The 19189-nt window shown below is 35.9% G+C and overlaps 1 protein-coding gene across 6 annotated transcripts in view; it reads left to right on the top strand.

Moving 5' to 3' along the window:
* Window positions 1-19189, top strand: part of tns1b (tensin 1b) — a 322198-nt gene that overhangs the window by 33134 nt on the left and 269875 nt on the right. The window contains exon 1 of one of the 6 annotated variants that reach the window (XM_079822508.1): window positions 15131-15635. The exons of the other annotated variants lie outside the window; for them this stretch is intronic. Coding sequence (XP_079678634.1) covers window positions 15540-15635 — 96 coding nt within the window. The 5' untranslated portion in view covers window positions 15131-15539. Of the gene's footprint in view, window positions 1-15130; window positions 15636-19189 lie in introns of those variants that run through there. 6 annotated transcript variants of the gene reach the window in all.

Here is a 19189-nt window from a genome sequence, read left to right as displayed (position 1 = left end):
CTCTGTAGGGTTGGTTTAAAAAAAAATATATACAGTGAGGAAAATAAGTATTTGAACACCCTGCTATTTTGCAAGTTCTCCCACTTAGAAATCATGGAGGGGTCTGAAATTGTCATCGTAGGTGCATGTCCACTGTGAGAGACATAATCTAAAAATAAAAATCCAGAATTCACAATGTATGATTTATTTGTATGATACAGCTGCAAATAAGTATTTGAACACCTGAGAAAATAAATTTTAATATATGGTACAGTAGCCTTTGTTTGCAATTACAGAGCTCAAACGTTTCCTGTAGTTTTTCACCAGGTTTGCACACACTGCAGGAGGGATTTTGGCCCACTCCTCCACACAGATCTTCTCTAGATCAGTCAGGTTTCTGGCCTGTCGCTGAGAAACACGGAGTTTGAGCTCCCTCCAAAGATTCTCTATTGGGTTTAGGTCTGGAGACTGGCTAGGCCACGCCAGAGCCTTGATATGCTTCTTACAGAGCCACTCCTTGGTTATCCTGGCTGTGTGCTTCGGGTCATTGTCATGTTGGAAGACCCAGCCTCGACCCATCTTCAATACTCTAACTGAGGGAAGGAGGTTGTTCCCCAAAATCTCGCAATACATGGCCCTGGTCATCCTCTCCTTAATACAGTGCAGTCGCCCTGTCCCATGTGCAGAAAAACACCCCCACAGCATGATGCTACCACCCCCATGCTTCACAGTAGGGATGGTGTTCTTGGGATGGTACTCATCATTCTTCTTCCTCCGAACACGTTTAGTGGAATTATGACCAAAAAGTTATATTTTGATCTGACCACATGACTTTCTCCCATGACTCCTCTGGATCATCCAAATGGTCATTGGCAAACTTAAGACGGGCCTGGACATGTGCTGGTTTAAGCAGGGGAACCTTCCGTGCCATGCATGATTTCAAACCATGACATCTTAGTGTATTACCAACAGTAACCTTGGAAACGGTGGTCCCAGCTCTTTTCAGGTCATTGACCAGCTCCTCCCGTGTAGTTCTGGGCTGATTTCTCACCTTTCTTAGGATCATTGAGACCCCACAAGGTGAGATCTTCCATGGAGCCCCAGTCCGAGGGAGATTGACAGTCATGTTTAGCTTCTTCCATTTTCTAATGATTGCTCCAACAGTGGACCTTTTTTCACCAAGCTGCTTGGCAATTTCCCCGTAGCCCTTTCCAGTCTTGTGGAGGTGTACAATTTTGTCTCTAGTGTCTTTGGACAGCTCTTTGGTCTTGGCCATGTTAGTAGTTGGATTCTTACTGATTGTATGGGGTGGACAGGTGTCTTTATGCAGCTAACGACCTCAAACAGGTGCATCCAATTTAGGATAATAAATGGAGTGGAGGTGGACATTTTAAAGGCAGACTAACAGGTCTTTGAGGGTCAGAATTCTAGCTGATAGACAGGTGTTCAAATACTTATTTGCAGCTGTATCATACAAATAAATAATAAAAAAATCATACATTGTGATTTCTGGATTTTTTATTTATTTTATTATGTCTCTCACAGTGGACATGCACCTACGATGACAATTTCAGACCCCTCCATGATTTCTAAGTGGGAGAACTTGCAAAATAGAAGGGTGTTCAAATACTTATTTTCCTCACTGTTTATATAAATATTTTTTATCTTGAATATTTGTCTTGTGAGATTAGCTTACACCTATTTTGGACCTTGAACAGCTGTTTTACATCTCATTAAACAGACCTGAACATATTAAATAGGAATGCATTGATATACACATTTTGGTTATTCGATACCAATAATCAAACATATAGTCAAGTCAAGTCAAGTTATCGTCATTTATATAGCGATAATTATACAGTGATAATTGGAAACTAATTTTGTTTTAGATGAATAGCTAAAGTAAGTTTTTGATTGATTCATTTCTGTTTTAAAAACTGATTAGTTATTTAATTTGGCGCCGTATAAGCAACACCATCCTCAACTAAAACAGAAAACCCCCCAATGCGTTGCGGACCCCATCCTCACCGCAACAGCACCTGGTGGCCGGGGAACGAAACCATGAAATAGGTTTGAAATAGTTTTGAAACTATACCACCATCATCTCTGCGCAAACCCCAAAAAAGGCGAGTCTGTGAAAACGGCAACGGCATGTACGCAAACATTACGTGTTCAGCCTATAGGCAAGCGCGCTTGACTATGTATGTGTGCATATGTGTTTTTATCTGTACAGAGGGGATGGGAGGCCTTCACAGGGGAGAGTCTAGTTGACACAGTCTCTGCTGACACTTCAGGTCCGTGTTGTGGTCGTGTCTAGAAGCAGGTCCACCATCTGATCTGGATCCGACAGACTACAGTAAACCTCGCAATAAACAGACAGACTAACATTAGCGTAAATGCCATTCTTTATAGGAAGTAACGAGTACATCAGGTGTTATGGGAAGTGTTCCCGGTTCCGGCTTGACCTAGTGCAGCCTAACAATCATTTAACTGTTGTAAATAATATAAGTTGATTATGTTCTATGTGTATACTATAGTAAAGATGTGTTTTTAGTCTATAATAATGAAAGGATTTTAATTAAACCATATTGTCGATTAAAATAATAAGAGAAAATGAATAATAACTAGCACTTTTATTTATTTCACATTAAATTACAGTTTTCTCAGACACACAGAAAAAAATGGGTTCTTCAGCGGTTCTTTGAGGTGGTTAAAGTGCTGTATAGCACCATTCCCATACAAAGAGTCCACAAGACAATTAAATAGCTGAATTTATTAAAATGACCCCAATCAAAATTTGAACCATTGATTCTCAATACTGTATATCTCAATAGTGTCGTTCCCTGGATGATCCACGGCTGTTTTTGTGTTTTGTGATGGTTGTTCATGAGTCCCTTGTTTGTCTTGAGCAGTTCTTCAGAAAAATCCTCCAGGTCCAGCACATTCTTCAGTTTTCCAACAAAACTGAAGAATTTGCAGGACCTGGAGGATTTTTCTGAATGAATGGTTCATAAACTTTTGAACAGGTCGTTTTAATAAATTCAGCTATTTTTTTTGTCTTGTTGACTATATGTAAGCATTTTTTAATGTAAAATGTATTATTCAGGACCGTACTAAATAAAAAATAACATGCATTTTGTATGATCCCTCTTATTTAGTTCAAATGATTCCCATTTTCACAGATTCTGCAAGTGGTTCACATACTTTTTCTTGCCACTGTATATGGGTGGCTTAAAATGAAACAAAAATCAGACACATAATTACTAGAAGCAACAATAATAATCAAAAGGTGACCATTTAAGCAATTTAATAATGCATATTTTCTAAGTATTATTCATTAAACTTAATAAATGTTAATTTCCAACATACTTTGGGTTCATTTTAAGCAAGTAATACAGTAATTTTTAAACAATAGTTGAGTTAAATAAAACTACCCAGGAGGTTGGGCAAACATTTAACCCAACCATTGGGTTAAAACAACCCATTTACTGGGTTAAAACAACCCAATTGCTAGGTTTATCCATTTTCAACCCAACTTTGGTTGTTTTTAACCCAGCATTTTTTAGAGTGAATGCCGCCCTATAAGGAAATATTCCAGGGATCCCACACAAGACTTTTTGACATCAGAAAAGCATAAAAGTGATTCAAAACAGATTTTGCCATTGCTGTAAATTCTCATTCATAGCAAACATATGAGAGTGGAGTAACAGATCTAATATCTAAGGAGAACAATGATGGTGGTCAGTTGCATTTTAAATTATGTTAGGATGAATACAATTGAAGGATGAGAGAGTGATGGTGATTAGCTGTAGTCTTTGAATGAATGTACCTCTTATGATTCTACATTGCCCCATTTGACAAACTGGTTCTGCACCTTTAAAGATGGTGCTATATAGCACTTGGTTCCCCTATGATTAATTGTATGTAGCCTATACGACAGACATGCGCTGCATGTTGCAATTGCATTTTCCTTTCCGAAGTGATTCCAATCATAATTCAAGCCATTCAAAAACTTCTCTACTGAAGGAAATAATCCATTGTTTATCAGCTTTAATATATTGGACAAATTTTATTATTAGGCATATAAACATGTATGTATCGTCTGAAACCGATATGGTGGCCGATATATCGTGCATCCCTAAAGATTCATTTTTACATTTGTCTCATCAATGTATTTGAAATGGGAAAGATAATTTTTTTTTACCTATAGGCCTATGCTGATACTGAGCCTGCTCTGATTGATCATTTCATGTAAGATTTGTAGGATATTTGCTGTGATGAAGGTCAGATCTGTTGACAAGCGTATGATCAGCGCTCGCTGTTATCTCTTCACTATCACTGAATGTCACCTTCAGCCAGACGCTCGAGTCTTTGAGCCAAACACGTGATTGAGTTCAGAGAGGGACTTTTGGTTTTGAATGGCAACTGCAAATAAGACTGACGGCTGTTTTAATAGAATCTGTCAAGCAGAAGAGGCCTGTGATCCATCACCAGGACCGAGACTGCGAATGCTCAATAGGGGATGATTAAAACGGTTAATGAAGTGTCTGAGTAGCTGTACTGTAATTATAACCTTGAATGCAGGAGATTACTTTGCTAATTTCAGTAAAGCATGTGCTGTGTAAAGTGCTTTCTTTGGAGTTTTCTTTGGTCTGCGAGGCCCATGGCATGTTTTCCTTGGTGTTTTTAGTCCTCTCCAGATGTATGGGTGTAGTATATAGTGTTTATCTGATGTCTTGAGACTTCAAAGTTCTCCAGCAATGAAGCAAAATAAACTGAGCTTCATTCCAGCTTTTTTGTGGTGCCACAGAAAGTCAAAACACCTCTTTCTTTCATCTTTTTTTTTCTTAGTTCATGGCTGACACTGTAACTTTAGGATCATTCCTACTATGCATTACATTTTATTTGCTCATCATATGGGATTTAATAAATTGGATAAAATGCTCATCACACAATTTAGACATATTTTAGTTGGCATAGTGGGGAATATTAAATCGAGACTGAGTGGATGTTGTCAATAACTTCTAGCATTAAAAACTGGCAATTTGTTTGGCAAATATATGTATTTATTATTATATGTATTTCCCATTTATTAAATTGGAAGTGTGCAGTTTTTGAACCACTGGTAATGGAAATGCAGTATATTTGCTTTTTAACGTCATTTCAAAATTTAAACGATGTTATTTTAGTATTATTTATATACTATTCTAATATTTATTAATATTTAGATTTTTTTATTAGTATTTTGTTCTGAATAGTCTTCAATTTATTTTATTTTAGTTTTAGTAATTTTAATCATTCAACTTAAATTTTTTAATAGTTTAGTTGCAGTTAACAGTAACAACACTGACTTTGTCACAATTTTAGTAATTTTTTTCTTTAACATTTGGTGCCACTAATAATGCAGGTCCTTCAAGAAGAATAAAGATGTTTTTTTTTCTTTCTGTAATAAAAATTTTAAACAAATTTTGTTGAAAAAAATTGGTCTAATTGATCATTTTTAAGTCATCCGTTTAGTTAAAGCAACGATATGTAATGTTTTCCACTAGAGGTTGCTTATTCAAAACAAAGGCGTAGCTTGATAACGCCTTGATTTCGCTGAGCTTTTATTTTGCCTCAGACGAGCGCATCCGCTTTTGTATGTGGGGTAACGCAGCGCATGTTTTATCATATTACATACATTTGAGTGTGTTGAAAGTTATGTTATAATGCTACTCTGTGCGTTCACTCTGTGGCTGCTATGAGACTGCACACTGCAGTTAACCAGATCGATATTAGGCATGGTAAAACATGGTACTCCCAGCAAATCAAGAGCTATAACAATGATTCGTTTTCTGTTGATAAAACCAAACAGTTTCTCATCTGCTCATTAAAGTGTCTTCGGTGTGTTCATGGTATCTACAAAATAAAATGTAAATCGAGGGTAATGCAGGAATGACGTCATTGATAGGTGACGCACAGACACGGTCCGTGTTCTGGTTAAAATTGCTTATTTCCCTGGATTCTTGGAAACATTTGTGATAATAAGTACACAAGTCAACAACCTATATAACATTGTTCAAGTGGTTTTTGGATATTTTAATCCAAAAATCTTACATATTTTTTGTAATATCTTATTAAAACCAGTTTATGACCCCAGGAAGTCTTTCTCATCATTCTGGAGGGAAAACAACAGCAAAAATATTAGCGAGTATTAGAAATGGATTTGATTATTTCTGTGATGTTTTGTGATTTATTAGGTTTGTTTCACTTTAAAAGATAATTACAGAAATCAGTAATTTCAGAATATGATGAAGAAAATTAACTTGTTGATATCCCTCTAGTCTCGTGTAGCCAGACCTTCAGACTGTCCAGCTTTCATTGGCCAAGGACCCCCATGAGGCAATGTAAAGCATTATATATATATATATATATATATATATATATATATATATATATATATATATATATATATATATATATATATATATATATATATATATATATATATATATATATATATATATATATATATATAATATATATATAATATATATATAATATATATATATATATATATATATATATATATATATATATATATATACATACATACATACATACATACATACATACATACATACATACATACATACATACATACATACATACATACATACATACATACATACATACACATACACATACACATACACATACACATATACATATACATATATATATACATATATATAAGACCGCGATACGCAAGTTTCCCCGAAATTCTGTAGAATCAGATGACGGCTTCGAAACTTCTGAAATGTTTCCAATTTTGTGTACCTTGTGCATCAGACGTTCAGCCAATGGTATGTGGGTGTGATGTCTAAGACTAGCTACATGCTAATGACTAACTAGCCTTCTATTTCCATTTTTTTTTTTTTTTTACTTTTAGGCTATTGTGTAAACAATCAAGTTAAAATTCATAAAGTTTAACATACTGCATAACAGGAATGAGACATTAACAGGCTGTGGCGCTCCTCGCTGTTGTTCAATTTAATGCAGGAACACGGCTAAGAACATCATCTTGTGTGTTTTAACATGCACGGCTAGTTTGTGTGTGTATGCCAGGCAGTAGCTGATGACGCAGAGGTGAGGAGTGAATGAGAAGCAGGCGGTGAAAACTGATGATTATATGTTATTGTTCTGTGATTAGTGAATGACATCAGGCAGAAGTCACTCACTACACCTCCATGCAGCCCGACCACACAGTCAAGAGTTATACATGATGCTTGTGTTTACCTATGCGTGTATTGGAATCACCTTCACCTTAGTGTCAGTAAAGCCTTTTCAGTGGTTCTACTTAAGACAATAAGACATTAGTCACTGGCCACAAGGTGGAGGTATTGCTAAAACAAAGCACAATCACCATTGTTATGGTCAAGCAGTTGGTCAAGATTCAGAGCCAGTTTCAGTGATTCTATTGAATGTCTCATTGGATTGGATGGAATGACAGATATATCATGATACACATGCTGGTATATACACTAATAAATATACTAATATATAATATATTTAGTATGTACTAATATACTAAAATGCACTAATTTATACCAATTTTATATTATTATTTTATATTAACTAATCAGTTTAATGGACATTTTAAATAACAACAACAATAATAATAATAATAATAATAATAATAATAATAATAATAATAAATATAATACATTCCAATAAACTAAAATGTATTAATATATACTTTATAATTTTTTATATATTTATATAATTTTATTATTTAATATATAATCATGTATTTAATGATATAATTTATTTATATAATAATAATAATAATTATTATTATTATTAATAAATAAATTATAATTAAATGCTCATTAAATAATACTAATAATAGATGTTATTATTATTATTATTAAATAAATGATAGATAAATAAATGTTCATTAATAATAATAATAAATATAATAGCTACATTCCAATAAACTAAAATGTATTAATATATACTGTAAAATTTTATGTATTTATACAATTTAATTATTTCATATATAATTGTGTATTTAATGAGCATTTTTTTATTATTTATATAATAGTTATAATAATAATTAATATTTAAAATAAGGAATAGATGTGTTTATTATAATAATATTAATATTAATAATAATAAATATGATACATTCCAATAAACTAAAATGTATTAATATTTACTGTATGATTATATATATATATATATATATATATATTTATTAATATAATAATAATAATAACAATAATAATTTATTATTATTATTATTATTATTATTATTATTATAACAATGTTTGTTTATTATTATTAAAGCAGCACTAGGTAGGTTTTGCTCTCGGGGTCCCCCTACAGTTGGGAAACAGTATCGTCCTCTACTACTGTAGTAAACTACATCAGGGGATGCATCGCACGTGCATTTGTTGATATGACAACCATGATAGCCCTGAACACTGCAGGAGTTCACATGCAGGTGTTCTGCTTGCGTCGCGTGTGAAATGTCTTCATCCCAGGTACAGTGGCATATGTTTCAGCATGTCATACGAACATAATTTCATGGGTTTTATTTTTTTTCAAACTCCAAATGATCGCGATGCTCACGTTTACAAGCCAGCGTCATTATAGTAGCCTAGTCTATTGGTTACCGTTTTACAGAATCTATATGATACTTCAATTCAATGTTTGAGTGGTAGGTAATAACCATATATCGTCAATATTATAATATCAAGCTACCATAGATGAATCTGCAAATTTGAAAAATCGATTTGCATTATAGCTTGAGGCAAGACAAATAAACAAATATCACAGACATGTTAGGTATCCTAAAATATGATTATGTACGTCTTATGTAATTACTTGCAAGAATGTAGCCCCTCCTCCTTCAGCTCACACCAACGAGCAAACGCTGCCCAATGTTGATCCTCGTCCTGCCTTTAATCCGATCACTTTCTCGTTTCTTCTTTTTGCTTTCCTCCGACAAAACCTTTGCTTTCTTATTTTTCTGTGCTGCTTTGGCCATGACTATAACATCCGGCAAACAAATGATAGTTGGGCTCGCACGTCCGAATTTAAGGAAGTGGGGGTGGTGGTGGAAGTGACGTATATGCCGTAAAGCAGTCGAATTTTGTAGTTCTTTTTTTTTCTCGGGTTACTACCCGAAACCCAAAGTTTAAAAGTACGATTAAAAACAATACAGACCCCGTCAGGCTATAGCAGACGTGTCATTCAACCTATTGTAAATCGATGTATCATCACAAGAGTCTTGAAAATATATTATAAAGGTTGAAAAGTTACCTAGTGCTGCTTTAAATTATAATTAAATTCTCATTAAATAATAATAATAATGTATTTCTTTATTTATGGTTGTTTTGTGTTTAGTTTATTTTAGTTAGTTTATTCATAACTGAATAAGTCTGGAATTAGTGCAAAATAGCTTCATATTATGTAACTCCAAAAACTGTAAACCTAATATTATAAAACTGATCCGATTCTCTGATTGAATGAGCCACATTTGAAGCCACTCTAAAACAGCCAAAATGCGCCCACCTGTTGGATTGTATATTAATTATGAAGTTAATTTCTGCTTTGTCTTACATCCCTTAATTGCACGTTCTTCCTCACTCTGACTTGTTTGGTACACATCCCACTGTGTATTTTCACTGTACTTCATGTTTATTTGCACAAATAAGCAGTCGTGCCCATTCAGATATATCTAGTGTAAACAAATATCTACCAGTTGACATATTTGTACTGTTGCACATTACCTGATTAACCCTGTCATTTCATTACATAAATGTTTTTTTTTATTGGCCATGGACCACCACAGTTCCTATAATACTGATTTTTTTTTCTTTCTTGTTTGGTCCTCTGTGAGAATGTGGGATGGTAATTGCTCACACACATCTCCACAGGAGGGGCAGAAATATCTAATCCCCTAAAGAGTTCACACGCTCCACGGCCTCCCCTCCGTCAGCCGAGCCCTCCTTACCCATCTCATAGCTAACAAGACACGGCAGCTTCACAGCCAAAACTGCCCCTCACAGAACCGAACCGACACAAAGCTGAGGAATCATGGACTGAATGACCGCAATACAAACAAATACTTAAAAGCGCTAACCGTTTGGCATCACATTACTTGACGATTCACAGATAAATACATATTAATGCTGCGGTTGCATGTTCTTCACACGTAAAGCGCTGTTTACGATGATTGACAGTGCAGGCTGTAATTGTCTCAGTGTTTCCCACAGCGTGAGTTTGGTGTATGTGTGTGTGTGTGTGTTTATGTTTTGCTTTGGAAATTTTACCCTCATTAAAGGGGAAGTGTGTAATTTCTGCTCTACTAGTTCCCCAAATACTGGTCATCTATCTATCTATCTATCTATCTATCTATCTATCTATCTATCTATCTATCTATCTATCTATCTATCTATCTATCTATCTATCTATCTATCTATCTGTCTGTCTGTCTGTCTGTCTGTCTGTCTGTCTGTCTGTCTGTCTGTCTGTCTGTCTGTCTGTCTGTCTGTCTGTCTGTCTGTCTGTCTGTCTGTCTGTCTGTCTGTCTGTCTGTCTGTCTGTCTGTCTGTCTGTCTGTCTGTCTGTCTGTCTGTCTGTCTGTCTGTCTGTCTGTCTGTCTGTCTGTCTGTCTGTCTGTCTGTCTGTCTGTCTGTCTGTCTGTCTGTCTGTCTGTCGTTTGATCCATCCATCCATCCATCCATCCATCCATCCATCCATCCATCCATCCATCCATCCATCCATCCATCCATCCATCCATCCATCCATCCATCCATCCATCCATCCATCCATCCATCCATCCATCCATCCATCCATCCATCCATCCATCCATCCATCCATCCATCCATCCATCCATCCATCCATCCATCCATCCATCCATCCATCCATCCATCCATCCATCCATCCATCCATCCATCCATCGAGACTCCTCTTCAAAGAGGACACAATACAGCGGATTCATGCCAGTGCCTCAGCTGACCACTAGTGATTGGTTCACTGTTGTTTCGCTTGTTTGTTTTGCAGTGTGATGGCGTCCTTCAGGACCCAGTGTCAATAGTGGCATGTGGTCCTGCCCACAGCACTTCTTGTACAGTTACGAGAGGAGGAGGACTGGGCCAGAGGTTACTATAGTTAGCTGCAGCAGGTTGTTTTGTTGTCTAGCTGGAATGTTTCCTGTGGGTGAGGACATCGTGTTTCCTGTGCTGTGTGTGTGTGTGTGTGTGCATTTTCTCATGATGCTAACAGTCAGCACCCAGGTTGACATCCGGCCCATTCACAGCTGACCAGCACCGGGGAACAGTCTGTTCTGAGAGAGTGCTTCTATTTATACCCTCCTTCACAGGACTTTATTGAATTCAAGTCTTGTCAGGCATGCGCACACCATCACACACACAGATTTCGTAGTTAACTTAAGGATGACGTGTGTGATTACTGCGCCACTAGTGCAACCAAATGAAATTGCAGTCTATTTGTTTTAACAAATCTCCGTCTGTCCGTATGTCAGTATGTCTGACGGTCTGTTCTATCGATCACTCTATCTATCGTTTTATCTTTCTATCACTCTAATGTTCAATCTGTCGATCGCCCTATCATTCTGTCTGTCTCTACATTTGTTTGTTTTTTATGCTGTAACAACAAAAAAATGTGTAAAACAAGATTGCAGAGCATTTGGAAAAGCATTGAGATTTTGGAAATGTCCATAGAACTCATACAAATTACTGTATGGCTTTGTGTGAGGAAAGTTGATATTCACTGATAATCCCTCCCCCCGGCAAAGCTTAGATCCAGAAATGGTGCATTGATGGTCACACCAGGATTGATGTCATTGACAGCAAATGCCATTGGTCTGTCATAACCCAATGTGGCGGCCAGCTCAAATATGTGGAATGGAGAATGAAATTAGAGAGTTGCAAAAAATAATGACATTTATTTTGTTCCTCGACCAAAGGTATCATGTGACTTTTCACTGAGCATTCATTCATCATAATTGGGAATTTGGGGGGGGGGGGGGGGGGGGACTTTTCATCATTCTCTACTGATAAACTGTGAATCTGATACGCTACAAAAAATCTAAATCTAAGTCCTTCAAGTATTTCAGATTCAGATTTATTTCAGATTTATCTAAATTTTTCAAACAATATTTCAACATGAAAATCACAGTAGATCAAATTAAAAATATGTAGAATTCATAATTCAATAAATGTTGTCTCTTTCATATTGAATTTGTAATCAGTTAAACCGATAGGTAGGTAGGTAGGTAGGTAGAAATTATCCAATAATAGAAATTATCCAATAACAATACACATAAAAAATACATAAAAAAACAACAGGCAGCATACCAACGTTCAACCCCCCCAATGTTCAAACCAAATCTACGCCCTTGGTAGAAACCATACACCAATTTGTACAATAACAGTATGTTGGCTCATATATGACACATACAGTGTGTGTGTGTGTGTGTGTGTGTGTGTGTGTGCTGGCGCAGATGAATTTGTCTCGTCGAGGCAGGAGCTTGATGTTCTCTCCTCAGGGCTCCATGTCACACAGCTTTCGCCAAATGAAAACATGGTTGACGCTCAAGGGGACAGTAAATCAACCTCCTTTAATGGAGGACGTGTTCACAGAATGTCCTGTGACAAGTCTGCCCACAGACGTGTTATTTAATACCTGTCGGCCCATAGAAAAGAACAGCCTCTCCCTTATATCTCACCTCATCCGTCTTTCTGTCTTTAGACACTATGCATTCACTTTAATTTAAACCTGAAAACAACAGGAGATGATGTTGAGGTGTTCGGGGCATTCATTAAAGCGGTCCCCCGCTGCTGGTTATGGGGTTGTGACCCGTCTGGCCTTTAAATTTCAAGCGGCTCTCGCCCCTGACACATTCACCCCTGTGCTAATTCTGCTCATTGCAGTGGTGGCGCATGCAGGGAGGTTTGAAGAGCTAATGCATGCAGGTCCGGGCTCTGCGCTTATCCCCCCCCCACAGGCCATCCTTTTGCCATTTTGTGTCCTGGGTACAAATTTATAGACGTACCACCCTGGTAACCACAGGAAACTATGTTAAGTGGGTTGGCTTTAAAGGCGTAGGTTTATTTACTTTACAGCAATACTTATTTGTTACATTTCTGACCACTAGGGGTGTACAAATAAAAGTACAGAGTAAAGTTTTTAATGGCAAGGTATATGTTTAAATGTTTGTGTATACCGATACTGTGTGTGTATGTATGTATGTATGTATGTACAGGGAGTGCAGAATTATTAGGCACGTTGATTTTCTGATTTGCACATTTGACCAATTCCAAACCACTGTAATCCTAATACCTACTATTGATTTAGTATTTAATAATGTATAAGTGATATATAATTGTTCATGAAGGCTGGAAATGAAAATCACCTTATATTCAGGTGTGCAGAATTATTAGGCATGTTTTCTTTTACAGATAAATTGAGCCAAAAAAGAGATTTAACTCAGACTGAAAAGTCAAAAAGTATTAAATGCCCATGAGAAGGATGCAATACTAATGCAATACTAGACATTGCAGTTAAGGCATGACCATTGGACAGTGAAATGCTCGTTGGGTCAGCAGGGTCAGACAAAAACATGTGGCGGAGAAAAGACACCTGTTAACTGCAAAAGAATTAAGAATTAAGGTGAAGAATTAAGGGTGAAACCATCAGGAACCCTTTAGTCTCCAGCGCCACCATTTTCCAGAGCTGCAACCTACCTGGAGTCTCCAGAAGTGCAAGGTGTCAGGATCTCAGAGACTTCAGTTAGGTAAAGAATCCTAAAAAATGACCCCCACTAGATAAGAATCACAAGCTGAAGTGTTGTATATATGCATGTGTGTATATATGCATGTGTGTGTATTTTTTATATATATATATATATATATATATATATATATATATATATATATATATATATATATATATATATATATATATATATATATATATATATATATATATATATATATATATATATATATATATATATATATATATATATATATATATATATATATATATATATATATATATATATATATATATATATATATATATATATATATATTAGGCAGCAAGTGAACATTTTGTCCTCAAAGTTGCTGTGTTAGAAGCAGGAAACATGGGCAAGCGTAAGGATTTGAGCGAGTTTTTACAAGGGCCAAAAATTGTGATGGCTAGACGACTGGGTCAGAGCATCTCCAAAACTGTAGCTCTAGTGGGGAGTTCCCGGTCTGCAGTGGTCAGTATCTATCAAAAGTGATCCAAGGAAGGAACAGTGGTGAACCGGCGACAGGGTCATGGGCGGCCAAGGCTCATTGATGCACATGGGGAGCGAAGGCTGGCCCGTGTGGTCCGATAGAACAGACGACGATATATACATACACACACAAGTTTAGTATTGTTTTATTTTATATATATTACGTTATATCGGTTTATTTATTTGAGCCAAAACATGGCACAAACAGTAATATTGTGAAATATTTGTACAATTAAAACATTTTCTGTTTGAATATAGAAGTAATTTATTCCTGTGATGCAAAGCCGAATTTTACTCCAATCTTCAGTGTCACATGATCCTTCAGAAATCATTCTAATATGCTGATTTGATGCTCAAGAAACATTTATTATTATTATCATGTATTGTGAACAATATGTTTCAGGATTCTTTGATGAATAGAAAGTTCAAAAGAACAGTATTTATCTGAAATAGAAAGCTTTTGTAACATTATACACTATGGTTCAAAAGTTAAGGGTCGGATTAAAAATATTTATTAATTATTATTCCGTATGGATGCATTAAATTGATGAAAAATAGACATTCATAATGTTACAAAAGCTTTCTATTTCAGATAAATGCTGTTCTTTCCATTCATCAAAGAATCCCAAAAAAAGCCTTTTCTGCACTAATTTTGGGGGAAAATATGCAGAATGAATTTAAACATGTTAAAATGCGTTGACTGGAGCTGAGAGTACCTCACTTTTATTGAGTTGTGTTGTGTTGTGACAGGAGCTAATTATATTTTACACACCTTGGCTTTTGACCTCCTAGAGTCAAACAGACTGTTTTGAAGAACTTGTAAATAAGGCCTCCTATTCTAATAAAGTCATGTTAGAGCCAGGGAGGAGGTGGGGGGTTGACAGTCTGGTCAGACAACTTGGAAACTTCTGTCAATGATCAACATGGATGTTAAGAGTCTTCTCTTTAACTGTAGCCCTGTGTGAGGCACCGGTTAAACTTTGACCTGGGAAAAAGCGTGAAGGAAAGAAAAACAATGTCGGGCTCCTAGCACGCTGCATGTTGTCCGACGATCGCATCCCCCCTGGAGAATCTCGCCGAAAAGTGTGTGCGAGAATGCATGCGTTTCCTTTCCATGGCTAACAATGCAGCTCAGGAAATATGTCAGAACAAAGGCCAGACATCCAGGCTCTTGTTCTCAGTGCGCCCTGCTGAAGAGGGCTGGGATACACTCATGGGCAGAACCGTGACTGTATATGCATGAATCCAGTTCAGCTGTATGATAAAAGTGAAGCTGGACTTGTTGACACCTGGAGGTTCTTCAGACTGCGGTGGGACAATCCTCCCAGAAGGCCGTGCGATGTCCCTCTGGACGGTGAGTTGCTTGTTGACCTCTCTAACTCTCCATATGGGCGACATGGAGCATTACAGACTTAAGATGAGTGAGAATTGATGTCAGAATGTGTACGTTATTTTACAGTCCTGTTCCACATTTACATACTATGTTATTATGGCAATTACAATAACTAGGTGCTAACCCTGAACCTACACCTAGACCTAACCTTAACCCATGTAGATGCCTTGTATTACCAGTACTTTCTTGCGTAATACATTAAAAGTACACATACTGTAAAATAAAGTGTAACCAAAAAAGACCTTTAATTTAGGCATTATTCACGTTGGTCCATTAAGACTATATTGAAAATCTAGATTTTTTTTTTTTTTTGTAATCATGGAAATAAACGAATCAAGAAAATAAATATTTCACGATCTGCGTGATTTTTAGATCACTTGTCTAAAAATGATCATGTTACATTTTTTATACAGGTTATGAGATGTTCTTGCAGACTGGAAATTCAGCTTTGCCATCACCGTAATAAATTACACTTTAAAATAAAATAAAAAACATAAAATATTACTCGTTTCACTGTATTTCTGGTCAAATTAATGCAGCCTTAGTGAGCATAAAAGCTTTATTTTTTTATTTAAAAAAAAATCTTAACCCCTCTTACCAACATTTAAAATGTTGCGTTTTTTAAAATAATATAATTTGTATTGAAAATTGCTGCATTATATTTGAAACAGGGTTCTTACGATCATGGAAATATCAGATTTGTATTTTTTGTTTTTTCTTCCCTGGTCATGGATTTAAATTCTTAAATCATGGAAACGTTTAGAAAGTTCTAGAGGGAGAATAGAATGTCCTGCTTCTGCTCTGCTGTAAAATACTCCATCCGCTAGAGATTGTTATTGTGTTGAATCAGAGTCGTTTTTTGTTATGAATTGGTCAAAATGATTCACAAGCGCATTCATCTTAATCAAAGATATTTTTAAAAAATCCATATGGAGATTCAATAAGTGTAGAAAAGGTGCATTTTTATCAGTGGTCTCAGACGTTTGGACTCATGGTCTCAGAGAATAGATTTATTAAGGCTGATATAAGGACCGGAAATAAATGTTGTTGTATGTTAATGTATATAGGTTTAATAGTAGTGTATTAAAACTGAGTTTATTGAAATATGTTTTTGGTGAAGTGGTAATGGTTCATGTAGTGTTATTTCAGTATTATAACAAAAGGAAGGCTACAACTGCGTTAATACACGTATTTATATCACAGCCCCTCTGGCTGTGTTTTTCTGCTCTTGTCTTATCTGACTGTGAATATGGGTTAGGAAAAACAAAGTACAAAGTGTAACCGACACGGGTCCATGTCCCAACTTGTCAGACGGGACATGTAGAACTACAAACCAGTGACGATGTTCCTGTTTACTACAACCAATCCTGTACAGATTGCAACAGTCTGGAATCATTGTTTGTGTCTTTTTTTGCTGGAGGACATGAGTCTTTCACAGTTTTCCTGTGTTGTCTAAATGCGTTTGTTTGTGAATGGGGTGACTCTGGTGTCAGCTTAAGATTGCCAAGTTACTCAAAATTGATTTCTGGCTGCTGTTAAGTGGGACAGGATTTTTCAAAACCATTCAAGTTGAATTAATGGTGCCTCGAGGATAAAATAATAGGGTTTCAATCCCTTGTTAAACTGTTTTTGGTTTTGTTGTTGCTTTCTAGCACCTAGAGTTGAGCATATGTACCTTCAGAAATGACACCATGACAACCATAATGATTTATGATGGTATTTATTTCAGTGCACTGCAAAATGTTCTGCTAACAAATGTAAAAAGTAGCTTGAACAAAAAAGTTTTAGTAGGAATCAAGAATACTCCAAGCATGTTTATGGAAGAAAATGAATGCCAAATGCAAAAAAATGTGTTGAGTTGCACTAATTTAAAAAATAAAATAAAAAAATGCATTGCATTAACCGTGCTTGTAATTTAATGCATTGTATTATGGGCTTGCATTTTTATGGGCTGAAATTCAACATGGTTGTATATTTAAGCTGTGAATATTTCAATTCAAAATCTGTAATCTCTTGCTCTGGTCTGTCTGGGCTTTTCAAGCTTTTTTATTTCAAATTTATTTGGCATATATTTTACTTCCACACATTTTGCTAACAAAACAAACTTTATTGACCTTACTTAGATATTATTATATAGATATTTGTTCAAAACCTGTTCAAATTCCCAACTTTCCAAATTGAGCCATCTAAACAATGTTTTGCAAGGTCCTAACATGCTTAACACCTTGTTAAGCATGATTATTTGTAATTATCTGTAATTATCATAATTATTTGTAATTATCACAAATAATTGTGATAATTATAACAAAATTATCATTGCTTTACATTTTACTGGCTTAATTTATGCTGCTGCCTCTGTAGTATAGCTGTCATTTAGTTCATATTTTTACTGAATTTGTTGATCTCATTAGCTATGCTTCCATCCACCTATTTTTATGCGCATTTTGGGTTATCACATAACAAACGCTGGATGGAAACGCCAAGATGCGCATCAATTCAAAAAAATGCGCATAAAAAAACGGATGCGCTCAATTGAGTTGGATAAACCTTTTTACAAGAAATGATGCGCATAAACTATGATGGAAACACATTTACCGAATCAATTCTCACCTCAGAAAGATAAAGATAACTTTATTGTGTTTCGTCTGCACGCTCTGAGGCACAAGTCATTTATAATATAAGAAATTATTATACACAGTGGCTTCTCCTACTGCAGCAACTTCCATTTTTCATAGTGATATTTAGTCCCAGTTTATTAGGAAGTGATGATTTTGTTCTCTTCGGCTCACTGGATGGAAACGCTGCTTTATTCGCAACTGTTTTATGCGATATTCCAAGTTAAATTCCAAAACTTTGGATGGAAACATAGCTATTGTGTTTGAGATTTGCATTGATGTATGTGTATCGTAGGGGTTTAATATATTCACCTATCAGGGTGATATTTGACAGTTTTAAAGGTACAGTTAGCAGTTTTTGAAAAACTGTTGAAAGTGGATTGGACCGAGCACCATAACAAACTTGTAGCCAATCAGCAGTAGGGGGCGTGTCCACACATGATATGGGAGGAGAGAGAGTGAGCAAGAGGGAGATTTGAAGAAAGACTGTAGAAAGAGAGATGGCTAAGAGACATTACAAAACAGAAAAGGTCAGAGGAATATCACTGGAAAAACAAGGTTATGATCAGTGGCCCGTTCTTCGTACCTCGCTTAATACATCTAAGATGATTTGACAGATCCCAGATATTTTAATCGTGATAACTGATCTCTGGCTAATTTGGTTCTTCAAACGAATTTGCGGATTGGATTAAAATATCTGGATTAAATGATCTAAGATTACTGAGCGTTCTTTTTTTCCCTGAAGAGAGCAGATGCATCGATACTCGAAACCACGATCAGCAATGCAGCGATTGGCTGGCGTCAAGACAGCAACGTAATGACATCATATAATTAAAAAGCCACCTGGCAAAAAACTTGACAAATTACACAAAACCCCCCCACGAATTTCTGAACCTTTAT

The sequence above is a fragment of the Gobio gobio genome (genome assembly GCF_949357685.1).
Source record: "Gobio gobio genome assembly, chromosome: 7".
NCBI classification, from domain to species: domain Eukaryota; kingdom Metazoa; phylum Chordata; class Actinopteri; order Cypriniformes; family Gobionidae; genus Gobio; species Gobio gobio.
Note: the sequence above shows the minus strand (reverse complement) of the source record. Positions and strands in the feature narration are given on the sequence as shown.